This window comes from Cervus elaphus, chromosome 5 (genome assembly GCF_910594005.1).
Source record: "Cervus elaphus chromosome 5, mCerEla1.1, whole genome shotgun sequence".
Classification (NCBI taxonomy): Eukaryota; Metazoa; Chordata; class Mammalia; order Artiodactyla; family Cervidae; genus Cervus; species Cervus elaphus.
The window spans coordinates 58,186,315-58,204,259 of NC_057819.1; the positions used below are offsets into that span (position 1 = coordinate 58,186,315).

General features: G+C 41.5%; 1 protein-coding gene and 1 long non-coding RNA gene across 6 annotated transcripts in view; one reads left to right on the plus strand and one right to left on the minus strand.

Moving 5' to 3' along the window:
* Positions 1-13,179, minus strand: part of SLC10A7 (solute carrier family 10 member 7) — a 287,835-nt gene extending 274,656 nt beyond the window's left edge. For 2 of the 5 annotated variants that reach the window (XM_043902561.1, XM_043902563.1), the window contains exons 1-2: positions 12,837-13,177; positions 5,508-5,590 (exon numbers count right to left, since the gene is read on the minus strand). In XM_043902561.1, the coding sequence (XP_043758496.1) occupies positions 5,508-5,590; positions 12,837-12,936 (183 nt within the window). In that variant the 5' untranslated portion in view covers positions 12,937-13,177. Of the gene's footprint in view, positions 1-5,507; positions 5,591-12,836 lie in introns of all 5 variants that reach the window. The other 3 variants (XM_043902560.1, XM_043902559.1, XM_043902564.1) reach the window with 3 other exon arrangements.
* A 449-nt stretch (positions 13,180-13,628) lies between these two features.
* The window catches only part of LOC122694180, a 52,161-nt gene continuing 47,844 nt past the window's right edge, over positions 13,629-17,945 (plus strand). The window contains exons 1-2 of the long non-coding RNA XR_006341130.1: positions 13,629-13,839; positions 15,461-15,589. This is a non-coding gene — a long non-coding RNA (uncharacterized LOC122694180). The remainder of the gene's footprint in view (positions 13,840-15,460; positions 15,590-17,945) is intronic.

Here is a 17,945-nt window from a genome sequence, read left to right on the forward strand (position 1 = left end):
ATTTTCAAATATAAAGAAAAATTAAATGAAATATTAAATCACATGAAAAATTACCATTACACAATATAACATAGAAAATAAAATTGTATATTGTGTATGCATGTGTATATTTATGCAAAAATATGTATATATATATAATATATATAAATTTTTAAAGATCCTTTATTTTTAAAAGTCTCTACATACAAAACAGAGTTCCAAGGAATAGCACAGAGAAATAAGAAAGCCTTTCTCAGTGATCAATGCAAAGAAAGGAAAACAATAGGATGGGAAAGACTAGCGATCTCTTCAAGAAAATTAGAGAAGCCAAGGAAACATTTCATGCAAAGATGGGCTCAATGAAGGACAGAAATGGTAGGGACCTAACAGAAGCTGAAAATATTAAGAAGAGGTGGCAAAAATACACAGAACTATACAAAAAGATCTTCATGACCCAGATAACCACAATGGTGTGACCACTGAACTAGAGCCAGACATCCTGGAATGCAAAGTCAAGTGGGCCTTAGGAAGTATCAACATGAACAAAGCTAGTGGAGGTGATCGAATTCCAGTTGAGCTATTTCAAATCCTAAAAGATGATGCTGTGAAAGTGCTACAGTCAATATGCCAGCAAATTTGGAAAACTCAGCAGTAGCCACAGAACTGGAAAAGGTCAGTTTTCATTCCAATCCCAAAGAAAGGCAATGCCAAAGAATGCACAAATTACCACAAAATTGTACTCATCTCACACACTAGCAAAGTAATGCTCAAAATTCTCCAAACCAGGCTTCAACAGTGCATGAACCATGAAATTCCAGATGTTCAAGCTGGATTTAAAAAGGCAGAGGAACCAGAGATCAAATTGCCAACATCCGTCAGATCACAGAAAAAGCAAGAGAGTTCCAGAAAAACATCTACTTCTGCTTCATTGCCTATGCCAAAGCCTTTGATTGTGTGGATCACAACAAACTGTGGAAAATTCTTAAAGAGATGGGAATACCAGAGCACCTTACCTACCTCCTGAGAAATCTGTATGCAGGTCAAGAAGCAACAGTTAGAACCAGGCATGGAACAACACACTGGTTCCAAATCAAGAAAGGAGTATGTCAAGGCTATATACTGTCACCCTGCTTATTTAACTTATATGCAGAGTACATCATGAGAAATGCTGGGCTGAATGAAGCACAAGCTAGAATCAAGACTGCCAGAAGAAATATCAATAACCTCAGATATGCAGATGACACCACCCTTACAGCAGAAAGCGAAGAACTAAAGAGCCTCTTGATGAAAGAGAAGAGTGAAAAATTTTAAGTGCTTAAAATTCAGCATTCAGAAAACTAAGATCATGGCATCCAGTCCCATCATTTCATTGGCAAATAGATGGGGAGCCAGTGGAAACAGTGACTGACTTTATTTTGGGGGGCTCCAACATCACTGCAGGTGGTGACTGCAGCCTTGAAATTAAAAGATGCTTGCTCCTTGGAAGAAAAGCTATGATCAACCTAGACAGCATATTAAAAAGCAGAGACATTACTTTGCCAACAAAGGTTCATCTAGTCAAAGCTATGGTTTTTCCAGTAGTCATATGTGAGAGTTGGACTATAAAGAAAGCTGAGTGCCAAAGAATTAATGTTTTTGAACTGTGGTGTTGGAGAAGACTCTTGAGAGTCCCTTGGACTGCAAGGAGATCCAACCAGCCAATCCTAAAGGAAATCAATCCTGAATATTCATTGGAAGGACTGATGCTGAAGCTGAAACTCTAATATTTTGACCACCTGATGTGACAAACTGACTCATTGGAAAAGACCCTGAAGCTGGGAAAGACTGAAGGCAGGAGAAGAAGGGGACAACAGAGGATGAGATGGTTGGATGGCATCACCGACTCTACGCACATGAGTTTGAGCAAGCTCTAGGAGTTGGTGATGGACTGGGAAGCCTGGTGTGCTAGGGGTCGCGTCCATGGGGTCGCAAAGAGTCGGACACGACTGAGCAGCTGAACTGAACTGATATAAAAAATATGTCTAAGAAAAAAGGAATAAAATTCACACAATGTTAAGAGCAGTTGTTTTTATTCTTTCTAACCTTTCTACATGGGGAAATACTATTTTTGGAATCATGAAAAAAGTTATAAAAAAATGTAGTTAAAAAAATACAAGCTGACCTGATAAATGACAATTAGAAACAACTGACATTGTATCAGACTAATGAACAATAAAGAAACAGCAAAATGAATCACAAGGGGCTACTATGTTGGGTCATCAAGTGCTTCTTAACAACATGGAGTTAAGAGACATGAATTGTTTCCAGGAAAGATTTCAAGACTATCAAAAAACCCAAAGTTCTATATTTTTTATATCTTCTTCAGCAATCTTAAAGATAAAATAAGGTAGCAGTGGAAAAGAAAAAGCAAGTGAACACTATAAAATTCAAAAGAGTATTACTCCAAACCATATCCATGTAGAATTTAGGGCCACATACTTAAATAAGCACCATCATGAATAATTGAAAAGTTGATTTCACATGACATTTTGTTTACTCACATGTAATACAGGTCGAATTCCATTAAAAATAAACTTAAGGAGATACTCCACATACCCAGACCTCACTGACAGCATCAAGAATTGCTTAAAATCAGAGGTTCAGACTGGGATTTAGAAATATTTTCATTACATACCAATTTCCCTGCTAACCTGTATTCGACCTTACTGGATTTGCTTTGAGAAGCAGCCTCATAGCTCTGGGATGGAAATAAGCAGTGGTAGCCTCAAGTTCAGAATTTGCTATAGTTACTTCTAAGCTAATAGGATTTTTAAAAAATGATCTGTTTAGGAAAATAAGGAAAACTAAATATTTTAGCCTACTGGGACCCTTCTCAGATTCTGAGCTTCCTGTTCATCTTTGCTCCTGTCCCAGGCCAAGCACATGTTTACGAGGCTGCAGCACCTGTGGTCATAAGCACTTCCTAGGTACCTGTTTAAGTGAGATTGGTCCTGTCACAATCTCTTCAGTGACTAATCCTCTGAAACTGCAGGTCTGAGGCTAACTAAATATAAAATATATTTTTTTTCTGAAACTGCAGGTCTGAGGCTAACTAAATATAAAATATATTTCAAATGTGACCTTATTTCATAACACTACAACAAAAAAGTTCAGAAATCATTTCAACAGGTATTTCACAAACTAGAAACCAAGAGTCATAAAACAAGATTTAGCATTAAATTTTTTTTCGCATGAAGTATTAATACACAGTCCTTTATAGTTTTAATAAGTGAACCAAACAAATTTTAGAATACACATCAGTACCTCAATGTATAAGTAACACTACATGAAATGTTCCAGATAAATCAAACTTGCGTGGGACCAATGTAAATGCTTGCAATAGACTCAAGTTAATAATAACTTGCTGTCTCCTATGTGTAAAAATGTACTATTCCAGGACCTAGCAGGATAAAAAAAAAAATAGTAGTCCCAGCTGATATTAATTTGATTATTGACTAAAAAACAAGTAACATGAAGATCAGATCATTCCCTCCTAACTTACAACTGTTCACTTGCCCGGGAAATTAGCAAGGCCTAGAGATGGTTTAACACTACATAATGATGCAATCTAGGGTATCTTAAATTAAACGGATCTTGAAAATGATTTAATATTGTATTAGTATGAAAAGGGCCCTTAATGGAGGAAGTGGCTTTGATGGCTGCTTAGATACCATGATAAAACACAGGATCCAGGCATTTGATCATCAGAGCCAAATTAGCTGGATGAAGGTTTCCTAGGTGCTTACAGAAGAATTTGAAGAATTTCCTTAGAAAATGCTGGTAAATATGACATTCTTCCTTCTTCAACTCCTGCATCCCACAGAGTTGGCTGCTTAACAGGATAGCATTAAAGAAACTAAAGGAGTGAGAGAATCAAATCTTGCCAGATTTCCCAAGGCATAAAGAAAAACTGTTGGAGAAGGAAATGGCAACCCACTCCAGTATTCTTGCCTGGGAAAGCCCATAGACAGAGGAGCCTGGAGGGACGCAGCCCAAGGGGTTACAGAGTTGGAATCGACTTGGCAACTTCACAACAGAGAACAGCTGCAGATATTAAGCAGCCAGCAGGGGATGTAGTTAGAGCAATGTCTCAAGCACAGGGCTTGGGTGAGGCACCTGTTCCACAGAGACAATCAGCCAAGGCCAGCAGGAAGACCTCCAGGGAAAATCCATCCAGTACCACAAGAGTGGCAAGAAACTTTCTGTATCACTGGAACCCACATTTGAGAACCAAGTGTAGAACTCAGGTGTTGACAGAGAAAGCCTGCATCCCACCCCCCCGCCCCAAGCACCAACTATAGTCCTCTCGTGTCAACATAATTTACAAAAACTAGAATTTAACCTATTTAGGAAATTTCATTCTAAGTCGGTTTCAAAAGAGCAAGTAATTAGTGACAATATTTCAAATTCTTGAGACAAAATTTCTCAGACACTACACAGGGATCCCTTCTATATCAAAAATGCCCCATTGATAAGATTTATACCAACTTGACAACTACAGAATACATAAATTTAGTCAGACCATGCTTTTTCCAAGTTGCTACTAGGATGGTCAAAAATGAAGGTAACTAAATACGGTTTTTATTCAAAGCACACTTAAGAGAAAATTAAAATAAACACAGGCAAGACCTAATGTGGAAACAGAATTTTAAACCCATTTCCAAAAATGCCCCAAAACCTGACATAGTAAGAGTCCCCACCTACATATGAACAAGGATATCTTAAAATGACAAATTTACAAGGTCAATGTAATTTCTTCAAAGGTAAATGGGTATTTTCTTTTCTTTTATTACAATTCAAAGGAGAATCAGAAATTCTACTTATTCCTCTCTTGGATGTTAAAATGTCTTGATTTGTTTAATTCTAAAAGAATCTCATATTCAGGGATAGCTAGATCAGTAAATAAAATTACTTGTGAGTGTTCATGATAGATGGTGGTTCAACGTGAAAAATTCCTGCATTTCAGTTAAAACATTCATTAATATGTTTATATATTAATATGTAATAGATATGCCATATTAATAGGTAATAGATATGCCAACAGAGAATATCCTTTTTAAAAAAGACACACAAATTAGTTAAAAACTATAAGAAGCACCACTTGAGCAGCACAAGTCCTAGAAGCTAAAGAAGATCCACAAGTTATGGAAACCTAACTAAACATCAGTGACTCCAGAGTGCCCCAGCAGGGATCTGAGAAAGACAGGAAGCAGATGTTTCAGTTCACTGTATTAAAAACACAACCACTCTAACCACACCTTCCTTCAGTCTCCATGGCGCTGTCCAACTATAGTATAGTGTCTATGATACATAGTTACTAGGTACAAAAGGCAAGTCCTTTGCAGAGGTCCAAGTCACTTTCCCTGATAGTGAAGCCTTCAGACTGTAACTACACCTGGCTTTACAAAAGGAATCTGAAATTTCAAAGCGGTAAGCGCAAATTAAATTCTTCTCCCTGCTTTTCATGTGCCCCCATTAGGTAACAGTACCTCTGTATTTAATGATAGTCCGCTGTTAAAGAAAATTGTTGCGACAGCAATGTAGGAGACAGTTATTTCTGGCTTCAGGGGTCCTAAAGAGAGAGAAATGAGTCACTGTTAGATAAACATTTCTGACAGGCATTTACTTGACACGAAAGAAGAATCCATTGGAGGAGAACAAGCGGGACTCTAAATCTTGGTGTTGCCTCTACTGTGCTAATAAGCTTGCAGAGTTAAGTGTTCACTGTGAGGCAGCCTGACTTGGACAGGATTTTCCAGAGGGCAAGGACCACAGCTGTCCAGCTCAGCACAGAACCCTCAGACCAGAAGAATGAAAATAAACACTGCTCTCACACAGGAGAGCAGACAGGCTGCATCCTTCTACATTAATTCTGATTTTATCTGCCACAGTATCTGTGCTGATATAACAATCAAAATTCTCCCCCACCAGCACCACCAAAAGAAGAAAATCAGTGGAAGAAGTCCTCTTCTTTTTAGCAAATATAATCTTATTTCTCCTAGGATATCAGAGATCAAAGCTTATATTCATGCATATTCAGTTCTGCCCGAGTGCACTCAGAGTACAAGTATTTATTGAGCACTTACTACATGAATGAGACAATGCACATAGAGTAGCAGAGTGTGTATGCTTAGTCACTCAGTTACGTCCGAGTCTTTGCGATCCCACGGACTCCAGCCATGCCAGGCTCCTCTGTCCATGGGATTCTCCAGGTAAGAATACTGGAGTGGGTTGCCATGCCCTCCTTCAGGGGATCTTCCCCACCCAGGGATCGAACACAGGTCTCCTGCATTGCAGGCGGATTCTTTACATTTACATTTACATGAGCCACCTGGGAAGCCCGAGTAGCAGAGTACTTAACAATATATTCTTAAGATTGCTAACATTAAATTTTGGCAGGCCCCAGGAATACTGTGGTGAACCAGATAGGACTGATCTTTCACCTCTGGAAAATCTTATCTAGAGACAGGCTGGCACTACCCTAGAGGTGTTAATACTATGGGCATAACAGGGACGACCCTAATATTTATTTATTTATTTATGTAGCTTGTACACAATTGGGGGCTTCCCTGATGGTTCAGTGGTAAAGAATCCAGCTGCCAAAGCAGGAGACACAAGTTCGATCCTTAGGTCGAGAAGATCCCCTGGAGAAGGAAATGGCAACCCACTCCAGTATTCCTGCCTGGAAATCCCATGGATAGAGAAGCCTGGTAGGCTACAGTCCATGGGGTTGCAAAAGAGTTGGACATGACATAGCGACTACATAACAACAAACAACAACATACACAAGTGACTTGAAGACCTAATGCGCTAACCAAAGGGCAAGACTGCAGTTCTGAGAAAGTGCCACTTTATACCCGTATAACAGTGGTTCTCCAGCTGTGGAAATTTTGTCACCCATGGACGTTTGGCAATGTTCCAGAACATTTTTGGGAGCTGTTATAACTCAGGGGGTAGGGTGCATTACTGACATCTAGTAGAGACCAGGAGTTCTCCTAAACATCCTGGAGAATGTTTTTCAGAATTACATATCCAACGATATGAATTATCATATCCAAAATCAAACATATCGGAATTAGTGTATCCAAAAATGTCAATAACAGTAGAGACTAACACAACATTGTAAAGTGAGTATATTCCAATAAAAAAAGCAAGGGGAGTTCAATGTATCTGTACTTCATTATCTCTTATATTGAAAACTAATGAAATAAATCCAAATAAATATTAGCAAACATTTTTTTAAACATCAATAATGCCAGGGTTGAGAAACCCTAGCACGGACCAACATTTTAAAATCTGAGATCACCTCATATTTGACATTTTATACAGCCCTCTTGCAGTAGGCTGAACAGTGTCCCTCCAAAATTCATGTCTACTAGAACCTATGAAGCTAATTTGGAAATTGGGTCTTTGCAGATGTAATCAAGTTATTAATAAGTGGTCTAATTGGATTGGGTGGGAGCTGTAATCCAGTGACTGGTATTCTGGTAAGTAGAGGCAACTCTGGATATGGTCACAAACAGAGGGAAGATGGCCTTGTGAAGACTGGGGCAAGGAGCCAAAGACATCTGGGAACCACCGTAAGCCAGGAGAAGCAAGGAAGAGCTCCTCCCTAGAGCATTCGGTGGGAGGACAGCCATGATCACATTTGGATGTCTGAATTCTGAAAAAAACAAGACAACAACAAAAATATTTCTGTTGTTTTAAGCCACCCAGTCTGAGGAAATTGGTCGTGGCAGCGCTAGGAAATGAGTAACTGCCGCAAAGGCGAACAACAGGACCAAAATCGTGGTTCCTCCACTGCCTGCCACCCTCCACCATTCCTATAGGTACTGCTCAATGAAAAAGACCAAGCTCAGGAAAAATCACCACTCAGTCAGTCAACAACATTTTTAAAAAATAGTTATTTATTTGTTTGGCTGCCCCAGGTCTTAGTTGCAGCACGTGGGATCTTAGTTCCCTCATCAGAAATGGAATCCAGGCTCCCTGCACTGGGAGCTCCGAGTCTTAGCCACCGGACCACCAAGGAAGTTCAGTCCACAAATCTTTATTGAGCTACTACAATGCTACATTTCAGGCATTTGTGGTACATCAGTGAATTAAAGAAACAAAGACCTCCTTCAACACTGTGATACATTATTTTAGATACTGGCATTCACACAATCATTTTGCTGTGATCTGAGAAAAAAGGAGCAAAGGGAAAAGGCAGGTATTACACTTCAGGGCAGTGAAAGCAGTTCAAAAAAGAAGTACATTTTTTTTTTTCCACCATACTTGTGAGTGAATCTGTCTCAGCCACTCACACTTTGGAATAATATTTCATCAAAGCTGAGGAAAGGTGATTCAGGAGCAGATTTGAAAGTCAAGGAATCGGGTTCATTTTGGAAGTAAATGCCTTCCAGGAATTTTTAATATCCTGTTTGTTTGCTTTTTTAAAAAAACTCATATCATTTTTCTTTTCCTCCAGTCCCAAGTTTTTTTTTGAAATCTATTCTTGTCAACTGTGCTTCTGTCCACGGTGGTGACCCGGATTTTCTGTATATGATGGGTTAGAGTTAGCAGTATGGGTGTCTCTGGTAGCTCAGACGGTAAAGAAACTGCCTGCAATGTGGGAGATCCAGGTTTGATCCCTGGGTCAGGAAGATCCCTAGAGAAGGGAATGACAACCCACTCCAGTATTCTTTCCTGGAGAATTCCATAGACAGAGGAGCCTGGCCAGCTACAGTCCATAGAGCCGCAAAGTCACATGACTGAGTAACTAACATACACACACACTGAATTAGCAGTATATTTGCAAGCAATAGCTAGGCGACGTGTCCAAAGATGCATCTCCATAGCAAGCACATGGCAATGACTTGGACTGCACGTTTCTTTGGGGCAGCTAAAGCTTACTTTAGTTAGCCAACACCTGAATTTTTTAAGAAGCTAACTCTTCCCACACTCCAGACACACACATATGTATAAATAAACATCATAACTATTAACTAATGGGCACAATTCAGTGGACTGATCCTTCACTTTGCATGTTTTAAATCCTAAAAACAATGTGTACTGTTTTTTTTATTAGATGCAGATCTAAATAACTCTAATCCATGAAAGAACCTGGTGAGGCTATTCCAGGTCCACTGACAATGTACCATTTAAAGGGGAAGGAGGAATCAATTCTAATTTGGAGAAACCTAAAGCCCCTTTGAGACAGCTGCTAATGGATCGTCCACTGTGTGAATGAGGAACTAGAGGCTGGCAGGGCTGAAATTAAAAGCTGGTAAATATTTGCACAGAGATGAGAGTTGAAAGTATGCTGTGGAATGATATTTGGCCTGTCTCCAAGGTCATGATTATATCTTCCAAGTCATGAAAATAACCAGGTTCAGATCTTGAGATGGCTATAAAGAGCAAAGGAGAAACGTAAATTCGAACTTTTCCTTAAACCAAAGCAAAAAAAAAAAAAAAGAGAGAGAGATTTCTCAGTGAAAATGGGATGGAGTGGCAACATCAAAAGAAAAACTAACCATAAAAAACTTTGGGACTTCAAATTCATATTTTTTAAAATATGGGAATGGGGGTGGGGAGAAAGAAAATGATTTGGAATGCTTAAGAATGCAAGGAACTATTATTTCATAAAACTACTATCATCAAGTAAATTTCATTCCTAAACTTCATTTAAGGTGTTCATGCTAATGTTCTTAAGTTTATGCAGGAACATGTTTCTGGTTATGTTTTCTTAAAGAAAAAATGAAGCAATTTCTTTTTTAGAAGCTATGTCTTATTAATAGCAATAATTTCAGTTAAAGATGCAAGTAGAAATAGAAACTTACTCTGTACTTCCAAAGAAGTAAGCCTTTCTCTCCTAGGATGAATAGCACAGTGTTGAACTCTGGTAAACTCCAAGATGGGTAGAGCTAAGGGTGCCCCTGGGTCGAAATGCAACAGAGTATCTACACCTGAAAATCTGCACATTTACATCTCTTGTGGCTCTTCATTTTCAACTTTTTAATATATTTAAAAATGAAATGTAACTGAGTAAAAAGAACAGAGAAGTAAGAATTAAATGATCTATGCTAGTATCTGTTTCACTTTTTCCCATATGGAAAGTCATTCAACTTCTCTCACTTTAGGGTTCCCACCTCTGTAAATTTCCAGCCATACATAACTCACCCATTGGTTATATAGACTGCTTTTAAAGGGAGGTCAGAGCAAAGATGTGATACTTTAAGTGTAGAAGTCTTACACTTCAAAATAGAGTGAGGTCATTAAGGTATTGATCCAGGTAAAGACGAGGGGAACCTCTTAACAAGTTGAAAACAATCAAAACTTCCTGCTGAAGAGAACAGAATACTGTTCAACTGAAAATTTCTCAGTCAATGTGAGTGCATTAAAAGTGTATATGAATTCCAGTGTACAGACCCAAAAATGGAACTTCTGACTACAAGTGAGAAGCAAAAAGAGGTGCTTTAGATCATTCTGTAGAGCACAAGAAGACAGAACACTTTCAGTCACCATTCCTCTCCCGGGTCCTAGATTTTTGTTGTTTTAACTAATGGAGTCAAGGTGTTATTTGGTACTATTTGAAAGTTTTTATTGAAGAAGTTTTACAGGTGGGAAGGTCAATTGAAGTATCCAGAACTTATCCAGACGGCCTATATAACAAATCCCAAACATTTACCTTCTTTTTTTAGAAAGAGTAACTTTTACACTTGGACATCTCTCTCTCAAAAAAAAAAAAAAAATCACATGAGTACACAGTTGTCTAATATTAGCTGAATCTGCTTAGCTTTTTTGGGCTATAAAAATCAGGGTATGGAAAATGTCTTTATCACAGAGAGCCTTTCTTTATAATGGTTATTCATTTTTAATGATTTATTGCCAAGAACGGATTTATTGCCAAGAATGTATGGATGTTGCAACTGGTATGATATAACGGGAAGTCCGGGTTCCCAGTCCTTCCTCTTCCCTAAGCTAGCTAACTTGACCTAGGGTGAGTCACCTGACCTCAGGTCTCAATACCTTCAGCTGTAAAAGAAGCATGTTGGCTTAAAAGGATTTAAAGTTCCCTCTCAGCTCTTAATTGTCTCCTCTTTTATAATTAAACAAATAAACTCTAGATTAATGGCATAGGGACTAGTGAAAATGGGAAACAATATTTCTAACATAGAAAAACCCCCAAAACTTCACTAAGTAGAATCTGAGGGAACAAGCAGGAATGTATCTCACACCTGTCACTGGGGGGAAGCCCTGGGGAAATGATTCAGCAGTCAATAACCCTCCTTCCCACTGAGCAGCCCAGGAATGTAAGAGACCAAACCTAGTCTCTGCAGATCTCAACTTAGAGGATCACACATCACCTGTAACTTCACCCTAACACTCAGCAAATCGGAGACCTAGCACTGTAAGCTACAAAGTCTGCAAGTGAAGCTAGTGAAATGTACATCCGAGATCACCACAAAGATACTGTCTAACATTCTTACTACCCAGCAAGCTGCAGGGACAAGGCAAATGATTGTATAGAACCTGAACACCAGCCTTCACAAGTTTCCCCGAAAGCTCACAGAGAAACTACGTCAAAGGAGAAACTGGTATCTTCAGCAGGATAACCAGCCCAACAGCTTTATTCTCACAGCTATACACCCTCCACATTGTGGACTAAGTTGAACAGAGAAGGAAAGAACATAAACGAAAAAATTTTTAATCTCCACTGTCTTTGTTCAAAAAATTCTTTTTAAATGTTTTCTGAAGCTATCTCTAAATGGAGGTATTGAGGGCAGAGGGTAGCAGGAACCGCTGTTCTCCTGAGAGATCATTTCATTCACTTTCATCATGTTTGAACAAAAAGGTACAAATAACTTCAAACAGCCTCCTGAGTGTTCAGCCTGGCATGAAGACTGTGTGCTCACGTCCGTCCTTATCTGTCCCTGTGTGGCTGGTGTGTAAAACCTGTCAATAAGCATGAAAACTGCCAAACAAGGTCAAGCAGACAATGAACTAAACAAATTCAATTAACATTTATGAAAAGTGGGACATGCTTGTCTAAGGGTGGGAGGAGGGGTGGTGGGACAGGAAAGGCTAACGCTATTTCCAGTCATTTCCACCAATGCCCGTCCACATAGGACAAGGATTCCACTATTCAGAGATCTGGGTGTGATTTTTAAGCCCGCCTACATTTCCTTGCCAAAATACACAGCACACAGGGTCTAACACAGCCCGTATCTGTGAAACTGCTAAGTGTAGCAACTGTGCCGGCCGTACACGGAAGCAGTGAGTGCAACGTGTCAGTCGGCTTGGGAGTTTGTGGAGCGGCAGCAACTGCAGAAAAACACCACTCTCCGACATGTGGGCCATCAAATCTGAGTTGGAAGAGGAAAGGGTATCCCTTTTTCTCCCCTCGCCACCGGCCCACCTTTCCTTTTTTAACGTGGGGGAGGGGAGTGTCGGAAACGGACAAGGTAATGGTGTTCACTCCGAGACAGATAAGGAACTCCTGGCAACCTAGCGTCCCTTGGGATAGGATGCTACTTTGAAGGCAGGAGGGATAAGTTTCATTCTCGGTAACCTCACTGCTTGACACTAAGGATTCTCATTGATTGTTCGCGGCAAAGGCAACCTGCGTTCAAATTCGCTTGCCTCCTTCCTAATTATAAATCCTCTCTGGGACTGGCAAATTGAAAAATCATCTAAAAGGCCAAAAGACACCACGGGCTGGTCAGTGCCCCTAAGAGAGGCAGACACTCCCCAATTCCTGTCTCCCCCGCCTGTCCAAGACTCGAAAATTAGTTCGGAAGTGGGAACCGCGGCGGAGCATGCAGAGGTGGAGCACTTACCCCCATTCACCCCTATGGACGGCTCCAGCTTTGCTCCCGCGATCGCCAGTACTATTCCAATCATGAACCACTCTTTCCTCATTCTCTCCAGCAGCCTCATGTTTGTTAGGGTGGGTGGGTTTTGTTTATTTGCTTGGCTTTTTTTCTTTTTAAGCTGCGATCGCTTAATCCCCGGGGCTTCTCCACACTTTCCAAGCTCCCACCTGACATGCAGCAGAGCAAGTCAAATTGCTACTTGTAAATTAAAGACCTGGGGGTTGCTCCGGCGGCTTTGAGGAGGGCTGGGAGTAGTAGTATCCAGTGACAGGAAAGTCTCACTGAGCGCCGCCATCACTACCGTACGATCCCTAATAGAAGCGCAGAAGAAAAAAAAAAAAAACCCGCGGCTCTAGCCGCGCCTCCCAAGCGCAAACGCTCAAAAGCGAACGTTTGGGCGAAACCGGCCGGCGCTGGCGATTAGGGAAGGAAAGCTGGCTGCCTGGTAGGGCTGACAAACTCGCCGCAATAGAGACCTGAGGAACCTTAAAAATGACAGGGACGGGGAGCGACGTGAGGCGCCACAGCCTACTTGTTCTATCAAGGGTTCCAATAAACCCGCCCTGTAGGCACAGTAACCCGCCCTCCCGGAGTACATCTGCGGAAAGATTCTCTTTTGATTCGCCTTGAGCCTGCGGGAAGGGTCAGGGTGCTCTTGGGTCAGCGATTTCTCCGTCGGCAGCTGGAGCGGCGGGCTGCAGGGTTGTGGGTGGCGAGCCTCTTCGAGACATTACGACGCTTCCTCGACGCCGGCGTTGACGTGTACGCTGGGGGAAGGGGAGGCCGCGCTCGGTCTCCGAGCTCTCGGCGCTTCAGGAGTTAGGCGAGCTCGTCAGCCGCCTCGGGAAAGCTGCGCCCCCGCAGGGGGGAAGGTTTAGCCCCGAGAAATGGGTTGAGGATTGGGCACAGAGCAGATGCCCACAGACAGAGGACCGATGCGTCCCGGGAGGGCTTGCCAGAGCCCCAGGTCGGTCGCCCCCGGAAGGGCACTCAGCCCCAACCCCCTTCGCCACCGCCGGCCCGGGAATGGGGACTTTGGAGGTTCAGCCTCCCTACCCGAGACCCGATCTCGAGCTCTCTCCCTACCTCTCAGCCAAGCTGCCGAGGGTCAGAGTGGCTGAGCTGGCTTGTCTGGAGAGTGCACGCTTTTGCTTGACCCCAGACCTTGCCCGACCATCATCAGGGCAACTGTGGGAAGAGGGTCAGGTCAGCAAGGAAAAAGTGGCGAGGGACCCGGGGGGGGGGGGGGGTCCTGCCTTCCGTTGCCCCACGTGCTACATTCTCTCCGTCCCTAATTCCCCCTTTAAGTGTTCTCTGACAGTGATAGTGATGAATGGACTTCCTACCCATAGACCCTGCAGAAACATCACCTCCTTCTCTTATGCACCCCAATAAATAAGTCAGGAAAATGCTGTGTTCTCATTTACTAAGAACTCTCTGATCTGCTTACGGCAGAATCAAACTCACTGGAAATGATTTTTAGTTGTAGTGGTTACTTAAAGGAAAAGAACATAAAGCACTGTGAATTCTGCATCAGGTTCCTGTGGATACTGTAAAGTATACCTCAAAATGGAAGCCAGAAGTCCAAAATCAGGGTGTTGCCAAGGGCACACTTCCTTTGGAGCCTGTGAGGAGAAAATGCTTCCGTGTCTGTTATAGCCACTATTGGTAGTTGGCATCACTTGGCTTCCTTGGCTTGTGGCCACAGCACTCCAGTCTCTACATCTATTCACATTGGTGGCTGCTCTTCTTTTTGTCTCCTATAAAGACTTTTGTCATCCCCTGGAGAAGGAAAAGGCAACCCACTCAAGTATTCTTGCAGAGAATTCCATGGACAGAAGAGCCTGGCAGGCTACAGTCTATGGGGTTGCAAAGAGTTGGACACCACAGAGCAACTAACATACCAATAGGAGTCCTCCTTACATTGTTCTCATGGACTTTATGTCTAATAAAATGGTAATAGGAACCTATCCCATCAGGTTGTTAAAAAGATTCAGTGCTATAGTGTATGTCCGTTGCTTTGCATGGAAAAAAATGCTCATTCATTTATTCCAAAAAATGTTTATTGAGCTTCTACTTTGTGCTAGGCATTATTCTAGATACGGGTTGTTACAAGGAAAGTGAGAGACAAGGTTTCAGCTTTCCTTGTGTGTTCCAGTGACGTAGAAAAGTAACATAAGTGCCATGATGCTAATGTAACAGGTCCAGCCAGTGAGAGAGAGTACCAAGGAAGCTACTTTGAGTGATTGGAGAAGGCCTTTGTGAAGGGTGCAGTTTAAACAGACCCAAATGATAGGGGGATGTTCAGAATGCCTATATTTGGGAGATGAGCAACCTTTGTAAAGGCCCTAAGGTGGGAATGATCTTGACATGTGTATGAGTCTCCTATTGCTGCTGTAACAAATTAACTCAGTGGCTTAAAGCAACATAAATTTAGTATCTCATAGTTTAGGGGTTCAGAAGTCCAAAGTGGTTCTCACTGGGCTAAAATCAATACGTCCACAGGTCTGCATTCCTTTCTGGGTTTCTAGAGGAGAATGTATTTCCTCTTGCTGCTTCTAAGGGTTGCCTGCATTCCTTGGTTTCAGGTTCCCTTCATCTTCAGAATCCACAGTGGTCCATCCAGTCTTCCTCAGGATGAATCATTCTGGCACTGCCTCCTTCTTTTACTTACGGAGACCCTTCTGATTCCAATGGGCCCACCCAGCTAATCCAGGGTAATGTTCCTTTCTTGATTTAATTCTTAACTTAATCACAGTAACATAGTCACAGTTTCTGGGAATTAGAATGTGGCCATCAATCGGGACCATTATTCTGCCTACTACAGCGTGTTAAAGGAAGGAAGGCCAAAGGACTGTAATTCACTCTGCTGGGGAGCCAGAGGAGGCAGGGGCCCCAGCATCCAGATCATGGAGGTATTTGTAGACCAGGTAATAAAGTTTAGATTTTATTTAAATGTGGAGGGAAGCTATAGGAAATGTTTTATTTTTGTTGTTTAGTCGCTAAGTCATGTCTGACTGTTTGCAACACCAGAGTAGCCCAGTAGCCCGCCAGGCTCCTCTGTCCAAGGGATTCTTCTGGCAAGAATACTGGAGTGGTTTGCCATGCCTTCCTCCAGGGGATCTTCCCCACCCAGGCATCAAACCCAGTTTGTTGCATCTCACGTCACACACACACACACACACACACACACACACACACACACACACACACACACACACACACACACACACACACACACACACACGCGCGCGCGCTGTTTGGGTGAATGTTAGTATCAGTTTACAAAGATGAAAAAGATAGGGAAGAGCAGATTTAGTGAGGAAAGTAAAAATTTATTTTGATAGCTTTGAAGAGGGCTTGTTAGAGATTCAGGTGGAGGGGTTCTCCTGGCGGTCTAGTGGTTAGGACTTGGCACTTTCTCTGCCAGGGCCTGGGATTGAATCCCTGGTAGGGGAACTAAAATTTCACAAGCTGTATAGCACACCTCCCCCCTCCCCCCCCCCAAAAAAAAAAAAAAGAAATAGGAAAGAAATTTAGGTGGAGATCAGGCAGGTGACTAAGCAGTTCACAGAGGGAGATCAAGGCTAGAGAGAGTCAAAAATGTAGGAGTCACAAGAGTCTTTAAAGCCATATGATTGGATAAGATTTCCCAGAGAGACAGCGTGAACAGGAAAAAAGCCTTTAAATAAGGGACTGTGAGGCAAGTGTGTGTTTGTGTGTGTTTGTCGCTCAGTCGTGTCCAACTCTTTGTGACCCCATGGACTGTAGCCCTCCAGGCTCTTCTGTCCATGGGATTCTCCAGGCAAGAATACTGGAGTGGGTTGCCATGCCCTTCTCCAAGGGATCTTTCTGACCCGGGGATTGAACCTGGGTCTCCAGCATTGCAGGCAGATTCTTTAGCATTTGAGCCACCATCCAGAAATCTCACCCTCTTTCCAGAAATATGACCCCACTCAACTCTGGCTTTATGTATCCTATACAATAAAAATTTAATAAAAAGGCACCTGGCAATGCATAGTTGGTAGTGCTTAGTTCAGTAATCAATCCGTGTAATTTATCATTGATGAATAATTGGTGAAAAATATATAGGGTGTGGTAATATTATATTTTTCTTTTGAGAAGTTAAGTCATTTGTATTCTTTTAAACATTGGAAGTAATTACAAATTAAATGAAAACAAATCCATAATAACATCATCTTCAACATATCATGTAATTTTCCAACAAATGTATATATGAGAGCTTGTTTTGATCAGAAAATACTTTTACACTAGTGAACATTGTTAGCTCCAAAATGTTACCATGAGAGGAAATGCTGTCTTATTTTCCTGTACAGTATTCTAAATATAGCAAAGATAAAGATATATAGTGGCCTTGCCAGTTACAGCAGAAAACTACCAATACATGCATAATTTGAAAATATAGCTAACTAGCTAATTTCCAAATAAATATCTGGTAGTCCACTTGTCTGACCGTTGCTAAAATGCTTTATGGAGATAAGAGTATTATTTTCTTCTTTGCTTTTGGCTTTCCTTAGAACAACTCACAGACTAAACAGTTATGAAAATTCCAACTCAAACACAGGAGGTCATGTTTTACATTAGACTAGAAGTATAACCACTTCCGTTTTCAGGGCACAGGAATTTAGGCTCTTAGCTCCTATTGTCTTTGTGTTAATGAGATTGTGCTCGTAGTTTCCCTCAGTTCAAATGCATTTCTGCCCTTTTCACGTGATAGGCACTGGGTTCATCTTCACTGGGTGAAGACAAAATGCCTCTGTCTTTCTTGAATCCATAGTGGGCAGATTTGTCTCTTTTCAGAAGACCTTCTGCTCTGGTGGTTTGGGAAAACTCTCCATCTAATAGTTTCTCAGTCTCTTAAGTGGAAATCCATCTCAGGAAATTAAGGACAGAGAGGAGTCAACAGCAGTGGATGATAAGCAGTTGGGAGGAACAGTAAATAATGAAAGGAAATGCAGCCGAAAGAGAGGGATCATTTCATGCTGTTAGATGACAAATCCACATCAATGCAGTTCTTATACCTGTAAGTATAGAAAAATGCTCATGTTGACA